This window comes from Hylobates moloch, unplaced genomic scaffold (assembly GCF_009828535.3).
Source record: "Hylobates moloch isolate HMO894 unplaced genomic scaffold, HMol_V3 SCAFFOLD_10, whole genome shotgun sequence".
Lineage (NCBI taxonomy): Eukaryota > Metazoa > Chordata > Mammalia > Primates > Hylobatidae > Hylobates > Hylobates moloch.
In genome coordinates, this window is record NW_026652285.1 from 8,862,645 (window position 1) to 8,878,839 (window position 16,195).

The 16,195-nt window shown below is 50.1% G+C and overlaps 1 protein-coding gene across 2 annotated transcripts in view; it reads left to right on the forward strand.

Moving 5' to 3' along the window:
- Positions 1-16,195, forward strand: part of ADAP2 (ArfGAP with dual PH domains 2) — a 28,251-nt gene extending 12,056 nt beyond the window's left edge. The window contains exons 5-11 of one of the 2 annotated variants that reach the window (XM_032162922.2): positions 116-228; positions 2,043-2,189; positions 6,430-6,513; positions 10,100-10,162; positions 11,294-11,371; positions 13,052-13,280; positions 14,633-16,195. In XM_032162922.2, coding sequence (XP_032018813.1) covers positions 116-228; positions 2,043-2,189; positions 6,430-6,513; positions 10,100-10,162; positions 11,294-11,371; positions 13,052-13,280; positions 14,633-14,667 — 749 coding nt within the window. In that variant the 3' untranslated portion in view covers positions 14,668-16,195. The remainder of the gene's footprint in view (positions 1-115; positions 229-2,042; positions 2,190-6,429; positions 6,514-10,099; positions 10,163-11,293; positions 11,372-13,051; positions 13,281-14,632) is intronic. The other variant, XM_058445969.1, reaches the window with a different exon arrangement.

The window sequence follows — 16,195 nt, forward strand, 5'->3', positions numbered from 1 at the left end:
ATATTTTGGCAGCAGATGGAAGGCTCATTCCACCCTTGAGAACCTCAGAGGTTCCTGAGCTGCTTGTGATCTTAAGGTCACGTGTGTTCACGCCTTGTCATCCTTGCTGCTTAAGGTAACCGAGAAGGATTCCTGTGGAAGCGAGGAAGGGACAACTCACAGTTTCTGAGAAGGAGGTTTGTACTTCTGGCAAGAGAAGGCCTCCTGAAGTACTTCACAAAGGAACAGGTAAGGTGCCAGACCAACGAGAGCAGGTCCCTTCCTGAGCACTCTCACCCGACAAAGGTCTACATTCTAATCAGTGGTGCCTTTTCTTGTAGATTATCTCAGCCCCTGAGAGTTAGGCACAACATTTGGCTACTCTTCCTTGGTTATACAGTAAATCCAGTCCACCAAAAATCATACTTTCTGTCCACCTAGAATCAGCTTAGATAGGTCCGTGTTTAAGCCTTTGATGACCACTTGGTTTTGCTTCATTTATTCATTCACTTAAGAAACATTTATTGAGTGCCTACTGTGTGCTAGACATTATTCTAGGTACTGAGGATACAGCAGGGAACTAAACAAAACTCTTGTTCTCAGGGAGCTTTCAGTCTAGTGAAAGGAAAGAGCTCCGTAATCAAAACATCAATATATAATATACCAGGAGGCAATAGTTTTATAAAGTACAATAGAAGTGGCTGCGCACGGTAGCTCACACCTGTAATCCCAGCACTTTAGTAAGAGATTGAGGCAGGGGGATTGCTTGAGTTCAGAAGTTTGAGATCAGCCTGGGCAACATGGTGAAGCCCCATCTCTACAAAAAATACAAAAATTAGCTGGGTCAAGCACATACACCTTTGTATGGTGGCGCATGCCTGTAGTCCCAGCTACTAGGGAGTCTACGGTGGGAGAACTGCTTGAGCATGGGAGGTCGAGGCTGTATTGAGCCGAGATTGTGCCACTGTACTCTAGCATGGGTGACAGAGTGAGACCCTGTCTCAAAAAACAAAACAAAACAAAACAAAACAAAACAAAACAAAACAAAAAACAAACAAAAAAAACCAGGCACGGTGGCTCATGCCTGTAATCCTAGCACTTTGGGAGGCTGAGGCGGGTGGATCACTTGAGGTCGGGAGTTCGAGACCAGCCTGACCAACGTGGAGAAACCCCATCTCTACTAAAAAAATATAAAATTAGCCGGGCGTGGTGGCACATGCTTCTAATCCCAGCTACTCGGGAGACTGAGGCAGGAGTATCACTTGAACCTGGGAGGCGGAGGTTGCGGTGAGCTGAGATCGTGCCATTGCACTCCAGCCTGGGCAACAAGAGCGAAACAAAACAAAAATAAAAACAAAGAAAAGAGTGAGATCATGTTCTTTGCAGCAACATGGATTGATCTGGAGAACATTATCTTAAGTAACTAACAAAGGAACAGAAAACCAAATGTTCTAACTTATAAATGGAAGCTAAACATTGAGTACACATGGACACAAAGAAGGGAATGATAGGCTGGGCTCAGTGGCTCATGCCTATAATCCCAGCACTTTGGTAGGCCAAGGCAGGTGGATCACCTGAGGTCGGGAGTTCATGAGCAGCCTGGCCAACATAGCGAAACCCTGTCTCTACTTAAAAATACAAAAATTAGCTAGGTGTGGTGACTAGAGTGCAGTGGCACGATCTCAGCTTACTGCAACCTCCACCTCCCAGGTTCAAACCACTCTCCTGCCTCAGTCTCCCGAGTTGTTGGGATTACAGGTGCCTGCCACCATGCCCAGCTAATTTTTGTATTTTTAGTAGCGATGGGGTTTTACCAAGTTGGCCAGGCTGGTTTCAAACTCCTGACCATAGGTGATCCGCCCACCTCGGCCTCCCAAAGTGCTGGGATTACAGGCGTGAGCCACTGCTTCCGGCCAGTATCTAGAATTTTGATACGAGAGCAAGAACATTTAAAACCCATATATTTACAAATTGATGCTTGTTTGCATGAAGGCCTTGGTGAAGGTTGACCAGAAGTCACCCTGTGGACTGTCAGCATCTTTCTTTCTCTTTCTCTCTTTCAGGGTAAAAGCCCCAAAGCTGTCATCAGCATTAAGGACTTGAATGCCACCTTCCAGACAGAGAAGATAGGGCACCCCCACGGGCTGCAGATCACCTACAGGAGAGATGGCCACACCAGGAACCTGTTTGTGTATCATGAAAGTGGGAAGGTGAGACGCCTGGAGTTGCCACCTCCGCCTCCAGTTCGCACCCCAGGACTTGGCAGGTGCAGCTCACCACCTCCCCTGCTCACTGGTGCTGTGCTCAGCTGCCTCTTGAGATTTTCTGCTACCATTTGCCTTAATCTATCATCACCTCCCAGTCTGAGATAAAGACATGAGGAGGGCAGGGTGAGATCAGGGAGAGGAACCTGGCAAGTACCATAGCTATATCTGGACAGTGCACAGCCACCGATGAAAGTCCAGTTACAGAAGTGACTATGCCCAGGGATGCAAAGCCAGGTAGGGCCAGAGGTTCTGAATGTAGGGGAGGAACTGACAGACAGTCAGGCAGCAGTGCACCCCGGGACCCTGCTTCTCAACGTGTGGTCCTGGCCCAACAGCATTGGCATCACCCAGGAGCTCAAGGCTGAGCATGGTGGCTCCTGCCTGTAATCCCAGAACTTTGGGAGGCCAAGGCAGGTGGATCACTTGAACCCAGGAGTTCGAGACCAGCCTGGTAGCATAGTAAGACCCCGTCTTTACCCAAAAATACCCCCAAAATTAGCTAGGCGTGGTGGCAGGCACCTGTAGTCCCAACTACTTGGGAGGCTGAGGTGAGAGGATTGCTTGAGCCTGGGAGGTCGAGGCTGCAGTGAGCCATGATCACGCCACTGCACTCCAAGCCTGGGTGACAGAGCAGGACCCTGTCTCAAAAAACAAAACAAAACAAAACAAACCAGAAAGAAAGAAAGTAAAATAGAGTCTGAGGCCCACCCTGGAGCTACTGAATTAGAAACTACATTAAAAAAAAAAAAAGAAGAGGCCGGGCGCGGTGGCTTATGCCTGTAATCCCAGCACTTTGGGAGGCCGAGGCAGGCGGATCACGAGGTCAGGAGATCGAGACCATGCTGGCTAACACGGTGAAACCCCGTCTCTACTAAAAATACAAAAAAAAATTGGCCGGGCGTGGTGGCAGGCGCCTGTAGTCCCAGCTACTCGGAGAGGCTGAGGCAGGAGAATGGTGTGAACCCAGGAGGCGGAGCTTGCAGTGAGCCGAGATGGCGCCACTGCACTCCAGCCTGGGTGACAGAGCGAGACTCCGCCTCAAAACAACAAAAAAACTGCATTTTAACAGGATCCCAGGTGAGTCTTGTGCACATTAAAGTTTGAGAAGCACTATTTTTTTTCCTTTGGAGATGGAATCTCACTCTACTGCCCAGGCTGGAGTGCAGTGGTGTGATCTCGGCTCACTGCAACCTCCATCTTCAGGGTTCAAGCGATCTTCCTGCCTCAGCCACCCAAGTAGCTGAGCTCACACCCAGCTAATTTTTTTGTATTTTTAGTAGACACAGGTTTCACTGTGTTGGCCAGGCTGGTCTTGAATTCCTGACCTCAAGTGATCTGCCCACCTTGGCTTCCCAAAATGCTGGGATTACAGAGGTGAGCCACTGCGCCCGGCTGAGAAGCACTATTTAATAGTCCAGGAAATCAGCCCAGTCAGAGATGAATAAGCCAATATAAGAGAATAAGCTAGGTCAGGTCCTGAGCAGGGTCACATAACTAGGCAGGGGACAGAGATGCTAAGTGGGGGTGGATGAAGGTGGGTGCTGACATTTTGTGACCATCTATTAACTCCCCTGGGCACTGCTTTTGGTGACTGCTGTCCATCATTTCTTAATCCTCAAAATAAGCCCCACATTATTGAGTCATGGGCATGTTAGTAACTTGCTCAGGGTCACAGCCCTGCACCCACTTTACCCGCCATGTGCCTCTGCTGTAGGGAGGACCCTTGGCAGCAGGAGCCAGGAACCAGATGCAGGGACTAGACCTTCCCAAGGGGCCCTAGCACCACGGCCCTAGCCCCCTCTCCATGCCAATCACTGCCATAAGGACTTTTACTGAGGCACCCAAGGTCTCTGGCACTTAGGATACCCAGCTCCCTCCTATCCGCCCAGTATGGTGCATCTGACAACCTGGGTCTGGCCATTCTTCTCTTTTGCTTGATGCCCCAGCCTGTCTGTTAGATGGGCATAAATGAGGGCTCCAGATTCCTGCCTGCAGGAGTCAGGGGGTGATTTAAAAGCTAAGTGGACAGGCATAAGGGGTGGGGAGGGGGCTGTGGCAAACAGGAAAACCTGCATGGAGGATTGAAACAAACAAAACGTTAGGAGCCAAACGGACATGTATGCAGGTTGGATTTGGCACCAGGATCACCAGATTGTGACTGGAGAGACCTTCCAAGGTGAAGGCCTAGGTGTGTCTTTTCTGGGCTGGCCCCATTCCCTTAGTGTCTGAGACCTAAGAAGGTTTTTTTTTTTTTGGAGACAGAGTCTCGCTCTGTCACCCAGACTGGAATGCAGAGGTGCAATCTCGGCCCACTGCAACCTCCACCTCCCAGGTTAAAGCAATTCTCCAGCCTCAGCCTCTCGAGTAGCTGGGATTACAGGCACGCACCACCATACCAGGCTAATTTTGTATTTTTAGTAGAGATGGGGTTTCACCATGTTGGTCAGGCTGGTCTCCAACTCCTGACCTCAGGTGATCCACCAGCCTCGGCCTCCCAGAGTGCTGGGATTACAGGTGTGAGCCACTGCACCTGACCAGAGGGTCCTTAAGGAACCCCAGGACAAGAGAGCACAGACCCCTGGAATACTAGGCCTGTGTGCTTCACCTATGAGAGAGAAAGGGAAATGGTTTCATTCCTTTGAAACCATATTCAAATGACTTTCTCGGTCACCACATTATATCAAAGTCACAAACTACCACTATTTGAACAAGCCTTTTAGCCTCCCAATTCCAAATTCCTGGGAGAAGGAATCTGATAAGCCCACTCCAGCCTCTGCATTGCTCCAGGCCTGGTCCAGTTGCTGTGGTTAAGCAGGGGCAGGATCACAGCAGTAAGTGGGGCTGCAACTGGGGTTGGGTGAAGATAGGCGGGGTAGTTCTCACAGAAGCAGGGCTTGGGCTGAGCAAGCACCGAAAATCTATCTATTACAACATCAAAACTAACCTGCGAGATAAGTAGAATGTTTTACGTAAAAGGTGTGTGTGGGATGGAGTGGGCTAAGCAGAATGTCCCAAGAGGAAGGAACAGTAGGTGTCGGGAGAATTGCAAATAGTTTTGCATGGAAGGAACTCAGACAGCAAAATCATAGTAAAGAACTTAAGACTTTTTTTTTCTGAGGGTAGTAGACAGGACTCCAAGCCAGACTGATTAGATTTGTAATTAGAAAATCACTCTGGCTACAGGCTGGGCGCGGTGGCTCACGCCTGTAATCGCAGCACTTTGGGAGGCCGAGGCAGGCGGATCACGAGGTCAGGAGATCGAGACCATCCTGGCTAACACGGTGAAACCCCATCACTACTAAAAATACACACAAAAAAATTAGCCAGGTATGGTGGCAGGCGCCTGTAGTCCCAGCTACTCAGGAGGCTGAGGCAGGAGAACGGCGTGAACCCGGGAGGCAGAGGTTGCAGTGAGCCAAGATCGTGCCACTGCACACTCTAGCCTCGGCGATAGCGCGAGACTCCACCTAAAAAAAAAAAAAAAAGGAAAATCACTCTGGCTGCCATGAGAGGGCCAGTCAGAGAGCAGCCGATCAAGGCCAGCTGGATACATGGTTGTCTAGGTGGGAGACGAAGGTGGCCCGGGCTGCTGAGGGACATGTTCTCTCAGAGTGACAGCAGAAGGGGCCAAGCCAGCTTGGGCTAAGTTGCCATGAGCATCCTCATTAGAGGAGCATCCCCAGGCACACCTGCTCCCCACCCAAATGCCAGTCTTTGACATCTGAGGACAATGATTTCCTAGAGCCTTGCTCCTTAGAGTGCATTCCACTGACTAGCAGCATCATATCACCTGAGATCGTGTTAGGAATGCAGAGTCCCGGGCCGTATTCCAAACCTACTGGATATGCCTCGGCATTTTAACAAAAGCCTCAGGTGATTTTGCACGCATTAGAAGGTGAAAAGCACCGTCCGAGGCCATTGCAGAACTCCCGTGCAGTTCACCCGATCCTTGGCCAGGGCTCTGGGGTTATCCCTGTCAGAGGCTTCCTGCTCGCCCGGGTTAGCCCATGAGGCTCTGACACAGTCCTCCCTGGATGCCCCTGAGCCGAGCTGTGGGGTGTGTGCAGGCGCTGAATACATGTGCCCCACACCCAATGCCCAGCTAGCTTCCCGCCACAAGACGCAGCCTCCCACCCACCCCATCTCACTGCTGTGTGTGTGTCCTGTGCACTTCTCTTGGCAGGAGATAGTGGACTGGTTCAATGCCCTCCGTGCAGCCCGTCTGCAGTACCTAAAAATGGCCTTTCCTGAACTCCCGGAGTCTGAGGTGAGCTAAATGTGGACCCCAATTTCTGAATCTCCTCTTGGCCATCTCCTTCTTTCCCTGTCTGTTGACCTCAAAGACACTCAGAAGCCAGACTAGGGCCGGGCGTGGTGGCTCACACCTGTAATCCCAGCACTTTGGGAGGCCGAGATGGGCGGATCACGAGATCAGGAGATCGAGACCATCCTGGCTAGCACGATGAAACCCCGTCTCTACTAAAAATACAAAAAAAATTAGCCAAGTGTGGTGGCGGGTGCCTGTAGTCCCAGCTGCTTGGGAGGCTGAGGCAGGAGAATGGCGTGAACCCGGGAGGCGGAGCTTGCAGTGAGCCCAGATGGCGCCACTGAACTCCAGCCTGGGCAACAGGGCGAGACTCTGTCTCAAGGAAAAAAAAAAAAAAAAAGAAGCCAGACTATGTTTGTTTGCAGGCAAGACCTCGAGGTTGAGGGCTGGGCTGCTCAAAGGGAAACCCAAGGCATTCTCCAGGGGAGCCTGCGGGGGTTACAGCCTCACATACGACAAGGCGGCCTCCCAAAAGCAGGTCAGTTTCTCCCCTTCAGAAGAGTGTCAAGGGGCTCAGCAATTGGTCATCTCTTTCTGACCCCTTCTGCCTCTAAAATGATCCCTAACATACTGCTTACAGAGTGCTTTGAGCCCATTTTTGTCTTGTGAAATGGCAGCCAGGCAGGGGTGATTATTTCCATTTGACTGATGAGATATACAGTCCCAGGAAGGGCAGGTGAATAACCAAAGGTGTGCTTCCCTTTCTAACATCCTTGCTTTGCCCTGTGATGCTCTGGGCTTGGGAAAGCCTGGGATCCTCCCCATTACAGTTGTAATAGAAGCAGGTATGCCCTTGATGGCCAGCAACACGGGGAGCCGAGAACTTCGTTTTGATTGTCTCCAGACTTCTGGGGCTTTCATCTCCCTATGTCAGGCTGGGCCAGGGAGACCCACATGGTGTGGGGCAGAGGATGCTGTCTTGAGCCAGGAAGCCTGGGCTCTCAGGGATGCCCTATTGCTCAGTTACCGTGTGACCCCTGCAGGTCCTGGCACCCCTCTGAGCTTCTATTTCCATGTTGGTAAGATGGCGGTTAGTCCAGGTCATCTTCAGGGTCCCTTCCGCCTCTGAGATTCTATGCTCTGGTCCTCTTCAAGAAGCTCCCCTCCAAGAGGATTTTATAAGTGATGGGGCTGGGAAACCATTTTAATGCTGGGATTTTCTTCATCTCAACCATTAGAGCTTCCTTGAAAGCCTAAATGCTCCTTAATTCCAAGGTTTGTAGGGAGCCAGTTGTCTGAAATAGGGTCCCCTCCAGGCCCAGGGATGTGCTGAGATGGCAGCTCTCTGCGAGCAATTCCAGCAAGGCCTGAGTCAGAGCCCTTGAGTCAGTCTGCTGAGTTTGCACCCAGAACTGGTTAATGCTGGCTCCCATGGGCGGGGAGTGGAGACTGCTGACTGCTGACTATGAGGAGGGAGGACAAAGTGCAGATGCTCAGCCTTATTTAATCTGGGCAAGCTGCCCATCTTTGCTGACATGTGTAAAGGAAATTGTTCTTCGGTCAACATCCTCAATGTTCCCCTGCCTCTCTCATCCACTGTCAGTACCCTATATCCATCCCGTGTCTTTCCTCCCATTTAATGTCTGTGTATGGTGTGAGGTTCTGAGCAATCACCAGGCCTGGCTCAATCTTTAGGGTCCACATGTTGGAAACCCAGGGCATCCCAGTGGGGTCTGTGGTCCTGTAATAAACGCATATGATCTCTTGGACTTCAGAGAAAGTAGGTTTTGTCGCCATGGCGACAGATGAATGCATCGAGGCTCAGAGAGGTGAGGTGACTTGCCTAGGTGACAGTACCTACTTTCTAGGGCTATTGTGAGACTCCAGCGAGCCAAGGCATCTGAAGTACAGGAAGCAGTGCTCCAGCCATGTGACTTTCCTTTTTCTCCCAATGGTTTCCCTAGGCCTCTGCTTGCTCTGTGATGGGTCAAATTCAGAATATTGAGCAGTTTGGGACTCCATCTGTTTTCTCCAAATGGAAGAATTAATTAAAGCCTAGTGAATGTATTTTAGGAGAAGGGGAGTAGTACAGTTTATATTTTGTTCCTTACATTTAAAATTTTTTTTTTATTTTTTGTAGAGATGGTGTCTCACTTATGTTGCCCAGGCTGGTCTTGAACTTCTGGCCTCAAGCAATCCTCCTACCTCGGCCTCCCAAAGTGCTGGGATTACAGGTGTGAGCCACTGCATCTGACCTATATTTTCATTTTTGGCTCACAAATTTCCCCCTTTTAAACTTCCTGTAGCTGTTCCCCAGACCTCACTATCCCTGTGCCTCTGCCCTGGGTCCTGGAGCTCTGGAGAAGCCTCTCTGTTCTTTGAAGGCTGGACTGTCATTTGAAGCTCTAGACTTTCCAGGTTGATGCCTGGGAGCATAGGAGGCCATCATCAACCCCTGGAAACGTCTCTGGGTGTAGGCTGCCAGGCTGGAAGGGATGCTGGGGATCACATGATCCAGGTTGTTTATCACACAGGGGAGACATAAGGCCTTGAGAGACACAAGGTCTTACAAAGGTAGCGCAGCTGGTGGAGGCCAGAACTGGAGTGAGAACCAGGTCTCCTGACTTCTGCTTCAGAACTTTCTCTGTCCACTCTGGCATCATTTTTTTTTCTTTTTTTTTTTCTTGAGACGGAGTCTCCCTCTGTCACCCAGACTGGAGTGCAGTGGCACTATCTCAGCTCACTGCAACCTCTGCCTCCCAAGTTCAAGGGAGTCTCTTGCCTCAGCCTCCTGAGTAGCTGGGATTACAAGCGCACGCCACCATGCCCAGCTAATTTTTATATTTTTAGTAAAGGTGGGGTTTCGCCATGTTGGCCAGGCTAGTCTCAAACTCCTAGCCTCAAGTGATCCACCTGCCTTGGCCTCCCAAAGTGCTGGGATTACAGGCGTGAGCCACTGCACCGAGCCTCTGGCCGTCATTTTCTTGTTGCTCTGTGTCAGAATCCTGACCAATGACCAGGCCTTTCCAAGGTCCTGCTCAGAGGGCCCTGGCATGTTTATACTTTAGCACCTAGTGTAGTGGTAGGAGTACAGTCTAGTGTCATCGGCCCTGGGCCTGAATCTCAGCTCTTTGTGCTACCAGTGATGTGACTTTAGGAAAATCCCCAGCCCCTTCTCTGTGGCCTGGTTTCTTCAGATGTGTAATGAGGCTGGTGATACCCACCTCACAGCGTGATTGAGAATTGCACCCGGAGCCTGACGCAAAGTGGACCCTCAGAACATGTTCCCTGACACCAAGAGGGTCTCTGCAGAGCCTTGCTTATGTCCACACCCTGGGGTTACTGAAGGAATCCTTAAACCAAAACTCGGCCGTGCCACTAAGCTCTGCAAACATCTGGGGTGCTGTCGACTGGCTTTGTTGAAATATTAATATTATGACCATTGCACTTTCCAAATATAATACTGTGAGCCATAAGCATACATCCTTCCCCATTTCAAACTTCCCCTTTGTCGGGAGCCAAGCTCGGCGGGAACCTGGAGCCTTAGAGTGTGAGTTGGGGGTCAGTGTCTGTCTCTCTTCCCCAGCTCGTGCCATTCCTCACCAGGAACTACCTCAAACAAGGCTTCATGGAAAAGACTGGGCCAAAGGTACCTTCTACCACTCCCTGGGGAACTTATATGGTTTAATGTATATAAAAGTTTTAATGTGTTTATGGGATGATTGTTAAGAGGACAGTGAAAGGTGTTAGGCCAAGCCTGTCCAACCCACAGCCCATGGGCCACATGCAGCCCAGGACAGCTTGGAGTGAGGCCCAACACAAATTTGTAAACTTTCTTTTTTTAATTTTTTTGAGACAGTCTTGCTCTGTCACCCAGGCCAGAGTACAGTGGTGTGATCTTGGCTCACTGCAACCTCCGCCTCCTGGATTCAAGTGATTCTCCTGCCTCAGACTCCTGAGTAGCTGGGATTACAGATGCCCACCACCATGCCCGGCTAATTTTTGTAATTTTAGTAGAGATGGGGTTTCACCACGTTGGCCAGGCTGGTCTCGAACTCCCGACCTCAAGCGATCTGCCCGCCTCAGCCTCCCAAAGTGCTGGGATTACAGGCATGAGCCACCATGCCCAGCCAAATTCGTGAACTTTCTTAAAACATTATGAGATATTTTTGCGATTTTTTTTTTTTTAAGCTCATCAGCTATCATTAGTGTTAGTGTATTTTATGTGTGGCCCAAGACAATTCTTCCAATGTGGCAAAAGATTGGATATCCTTGTGTTAGGCGAACGTGAAAGCAAGCCTTGGGCAGGTGGAAAAAGTAGTCAAAGGGTTGTTTTCAGAGAGGCGCAGCCCCTCTGCCTGGTTCTTGTTGCCGGGCTTTCTCTCCCTGACCTAGGTTAGAATTTGGCCAAGGCCAGCACTTTCAGCCTTGCCAAGCAGTAGCCACTTCTGATTTTCCCCAACTTCCTTTTTCTCCGGCTTCTTTGACTACAGCCTGAGAAAGAGGAAAGTGCCTCTTCCAAGTCAAGGCAGCACCTGGAGGCAGCAGGGTGAAGCTGGCAGAGGGTATGGTGGGGTTGGAAGGGGAATGGGCAGAACCTTCAGAGCCTGAGGGCTCCTGTCCAGGCCCCAGGGAGAAGCACTAGGATGTCTGACTGAGGAGGCTGGGCTGGAGAACCAGTGGGACTGGCCAGCTCCCTTGGTTTGGCCTGGGCTGGCCCCGACCTCTATCCTCAGAAACTGACTTGGTCATCTGTGGTAAGAAGTTCCCTCTTTTGCAGCAGAAAGAACCTTTCAAGAAAAGGTGGTTCGCCCTGGATTGCCATGAGCGGAGGCTGCTCTATTATAAGAACCCACTGGTAAGAGCCACTCCTGCTCCCTCCCCAGGGCTTCCTCAAACAGAGCTGGGTAGTGCTCGTCTGGAACTATGTGAAAGCTACAGATAAACACATCTCCCAGAGCCCCAGAGCTAGAGAAACCTTGAGAGGAAAACCTCTACCCCTTGTTTTTGTTTCTCTTGAAGTAATCTCCTGTGGCATGAAGCTTCTCCTCGCTTTCAGGAAGTCTATTATGAGTATCCAAAATGCTGCCTATGGTAGTTAAATATGGTGTATCTCTTCCTCTAGTCTCCAGGGCTCACTTATAACCAAGAGGCCATGACGTGTAGTAGTTAGGAGTGTGGTGGACTCTAGAACCCCGCTGTCTGGGCTCTGGTCTCAGCCTTGCCACTTGTAGTAGTGTTGCCTTGAGCCAAGTACTTAGCTCTCTGTGCCTCAGTTTCCTCCTCTGAAAAACAGGCTTAATAAGAATGCCTTCCCCAGAGGTTGCCATGATGGTTATTTAAGTTACTGTATATAAAGCGTTGTAATTCCTGATGCTGATTTTAATAAGCGCTCCGTAAATGTTAGGTATCACTTATTTATTTTTTTAGAGACAGAGTCTCTCTCTGTCACCCAGGCTGGAATGCAGTGGCACAATCACAGCTCATTGCAACCTTGAACTTCTGGGCCCAAGTTATCTTCCTGCCTCAGCCTCCCGAGTAGCTCAGAATACAGGCATGCACCACCATGCCTAGCTAATTAAAAAAAAAATTTAGGGCTGGGTGCGCTGGCTCTTGCCTGTAATCCCAGCACTTTGGGAGGCCGAGGCAGGAGGATCACTTGAGCCCAGAAGCTCGAGACCAGCCTGCACAACATAGGGAGATCCCATCTCTACAAGAAACTTAAGACCGGGCACGGTGGCTCACATCTGTAAACCTAGCATTTTGGGAGGCTGAGGCGGGCAGATCACGAGGTCAAGAGTTCGAGACTAGCCTAACCAACATGGTGAAACCCTGTCTCTACTAAAGATACAAAAATTAGCCAGACATGGTGGTGCGTGCCTGTAATCTCAGCTACTCAGGAGGCTGAGGCAGGAGAATCGCTTGAAACCGGGAGGCAGAGGGTACAGTGAGCCGAGATCATGCCATTGCACTCCAGCCTGGGTGCAGAGTGAGACTCCATCTCAAAAAAAAAAAAAAAGAAAAGAAAAGAAAAGAAACTTAAAAATTAGTCGGGTGTGGTGGTGCATGCCTGTAGTCCTAGCTGCTTGGGAGGCTGAGGTGGGAGGATTGCCTGAGCCCGGGAGGTTGAGGCTGGGATGAGCTATGATTGTGCCACTGCACTTCCAGCCTGGGTGACAGAGTGAGACCCTGTCTCCAAAAACAATTCATAATAATAATTAATACTTTTTTTTTTAGAGAAGGGGTCTCACTATGTTGCCCAGGTTGGTCTCATATTCCTAGCCTCAAGCAATCCTCTGCCTTGGCTTCCCAAAGTGCTAGGATTACAGGCATGAACTACCAGGCCCACCCTCAGTATCTTTTCAATAGATGATGTGTATGATTTATTTTAGGGTTTTAAATTCTGGGTCCCACTTAGCAGAAATCCCAGCAGGGACCTCATACCCCTTTCCCAAAATAGAGCTTGGAGGCTGTCAGGGCTGCAGGGCCCCTCTGCCCTGGGGGCACCCTCTGATGACCCTGTACCCTCCATTTTCAGGATGCCTTCGAGCAGGGCCAGGTTTTTCTTGGGAGCAAGGAGCAGGGATATGAAGTCTATGAAGACCTGCCCAAGGGCATCCGAGGAAATCGCTGGAAAGCCGGACTCACCATTGTCACCCCAGAGCGGAGATTTGTCCTCACTTGCCCCAACGAGAAGGAGCAGCAGGAATGGCTGGAAAGTTTGCGGGGTGTCCTGTCCAGCCCCTTGACACCCCTCAACCGCCTCAGTAAGAAGCAGGAACTGAGGGGTGTTCTTTTGGCCAAGGGCAGAGGGCAGAAAGGTGCTTCTTCACTTAGGTTCAGCTGTGATGCCACAAAAGATTCCTGATTCCCAACTATGCTCTTTTCACTGTCTTCTCTTCCTGCGAAAGAAAAGCACAGACATGCCACTATTGCCATAAAGTCTCCTCTGACCACCCTGGGTTCCCCTAACAGAGCCCTTCCCCAGGAGCTTTTAGAGGAGTTTGGCCCTGGCGGAACCCCTGGGTGCCGTCTGTACCCCTCGCAGTGTGGGGGCTGAGCAGCTTCTCTTTCCCTCCACCCTGCTCTATGCTGATCCTTTTTCTCGTGAGAAAACCCTGGCCTGTTATTATTAGCTAAGGTCACACCCGCTGGGCAGCTCCTGGGATTTTTGGATTCCTCCCCACTCCAGAGGGAAGGCTATTTCTAGTGGCTTCTTTTCTTCGAATCCTCCCTTCTGTCTGTCTCTCTCCTGTTCCTCCTCTTTACCAGTAGGCCTTCCTCAATGCCGACAGCCCTGTGAAAAAAGAGGAGACATGCCGAGCTCCAGCAGAAAACTGCTGGCCCAGGGCCTGGCTTCTGGGGCACAAAGGAGAATTTCTGTGTTTGGAAAAGTACAGACTGAGCAGGTGACCCCTGCACAGCCCCTTGGGGGAAGCACTTGTGCACTTTGAGTCTGACCGATATAAACGCAGACTCTCTTGACTGTCCCACAAAGGCCAAAGCCAGAGAACCTCAGAAAGGGACTTGCAGATTGTGAGTGAGGCATATCAGCTGGTGCTTTCTTTTCTCTGTGGGCTGCCATTTATGAATCTCTTGGTTTCTGTCTGTCTCTGTCCCTCCACTTTTCTCTCCTTTGCTGGTGTGTGCATTCCCTCTGACGCCCTAGCTCTCACTCTTTCATTCTGTTTTTTATTCTGGCTCCCTCTGTCTTTGTGTTATTTTATTTTATTTTATTTTATTTTATTTTTTTGAGACGGGGTCTTGCACTGTCACCCAGGCTGGAGTGCAGTGGTGCGATCTCAGCTCACTGCAACCTCCTCTTCCTGGGCTCAGGCAATCCTCTCACCTCAGCCTCCCAAGTAGCTGGGACTACAGGCTCGTGACACCACGTCTAGCTAGACAGAGTTTCACCATGTTGCCCAGGCTGGTCTCGAACTCCTGAGCTCAAGTGATCCACCTGCCTCGGCCTCCCAAAGTGCTGGGATTACAGGCGTGAGCCACTGCGCCCAGCCATGGCTCCCTCTGTCTTTGTACGCCTGTCCCTTTGCTGCCCCTCTCCTCCACAGGACAGCATTGGCATGGCCACCTCCCTCAGCCCTCTTCATTTCCCTTGTAGCTGCATCAACAGAGAGTGGCCACAGCAGCAGGTGACCCATTAACTGAGGAACTGGCTGCCACTGAACACCTGGAACTCCTTGTGGGAAGAAGTTTGCACCTCGTCCCTGGCTGCCCACCATCAGTGCCCCGCAGTCAGCAGCCATCCGTGGCAGTGAACTCTGCCAGGACTGAAGCTATGGCTTTATCCATCAGCTCCCTGAGCCTTCCCCGCAACCCACCCCGGGGATCTGAGGATCTGGTACATAGATGAACATCTATCGCCTCCTCCCCCATACAGACCTAGGCTTGAAATGCCCTACAGGCCCAGAACTTTCTCACATCTGAAATGGAGGCATTGCAATGAAAAGGCACCCACAGCATCATGCAAGTGGCATCTTGTAAAAAAAAAAAAAAAAAAAAGTTTAATCTGAATCTAACCATGAGGAAATAATCAGACAAATCCAAATTAGGGGCATTCTGCTAAACATCTGACCCAGACTCTTCAAAAATGAAGAGTGAAAGATAAAGTAGTCAATGGCCGGGTGCAGTGAGTTTGCGCCATTGCATTCCAGCCTGAGTGACAGAGCGAGACTCTGTACCAAAAAAAAAAAAAAAAAAAAGAAAAAAAAAGAGGAACCGAATGAAATCTCAAATGGCCGAAACGTTAGAGAAACAGAGCGCCAAGGCCCCTGCTCTGTGACTCGTTCCTTTCCTCTGTCTTCAGGCAACACGCAGAAATACACTGGATGTTCTCTCTTCACTTCAATGGAGACCCAAGGAGCTGGGAGGGTCTCTTAAGAGATTCTCTGTGGCTGGGTGTGATGGCTCATGCCCATAATCCCAGCCCTTTGGGAAGCTGAGGCAGGAGGATTGAGACCAGGAGTTTGAGAGCAGCCTGGGCAACACAGTGAGACCCCATCTCTACAAAGAAAAAAAAAATTAGCTGAACATGGTAGTGCATGCCTGTAGTCCCAGCTACTCCAGATGCTGATGTGAGAGGATCACTTGAGCCAGGGCTACAGTGACCCCTCATTGCACCACTGCACTTAGCCTGGGTGACAGAGTGAGACCCTGTCTCAAAAAAAAAAAAAAAAATCTATGCATTTTATGGGACTTTCCTTTGGATACCCCAATCAAAGGATAAGCAATGCATAAACCTGTGTCCTTCCTGAAGCTTCTCGACTGCCCAGATAGGGCGGTGCGTCCTCTCTATCTCCTCTGGCTCTGGAAGCACCTTGAAAATGTGCATTTTCAAGGACACTTGCTGGGTTGTGCATTAAGGGCCAGTTTACTTGTCTGCCTCTTTGACCGCCTGTGAACTCTGTTGGGGGTACTCTGCTAAGTTCTGGGGATGAGGAAATTAATAAAGGTACAGTCTTGCCCTCAAGGAACTTATGGTCTAGAGGAGAAGAACGAGAAGTATAGACAGGCAGTAACAAAGCTACTTGAAGAGGCAAACTGGGATTCTAAGGGTGGGAAAGAACAGACACAAGAGATAAAGTCCCAATGAAATGGAGTGCTTGGTTTTGGGTGATTCCTTCTCTTATATTAAATCCCTTTTTCCCTTTTTGGCTTGTTAGTG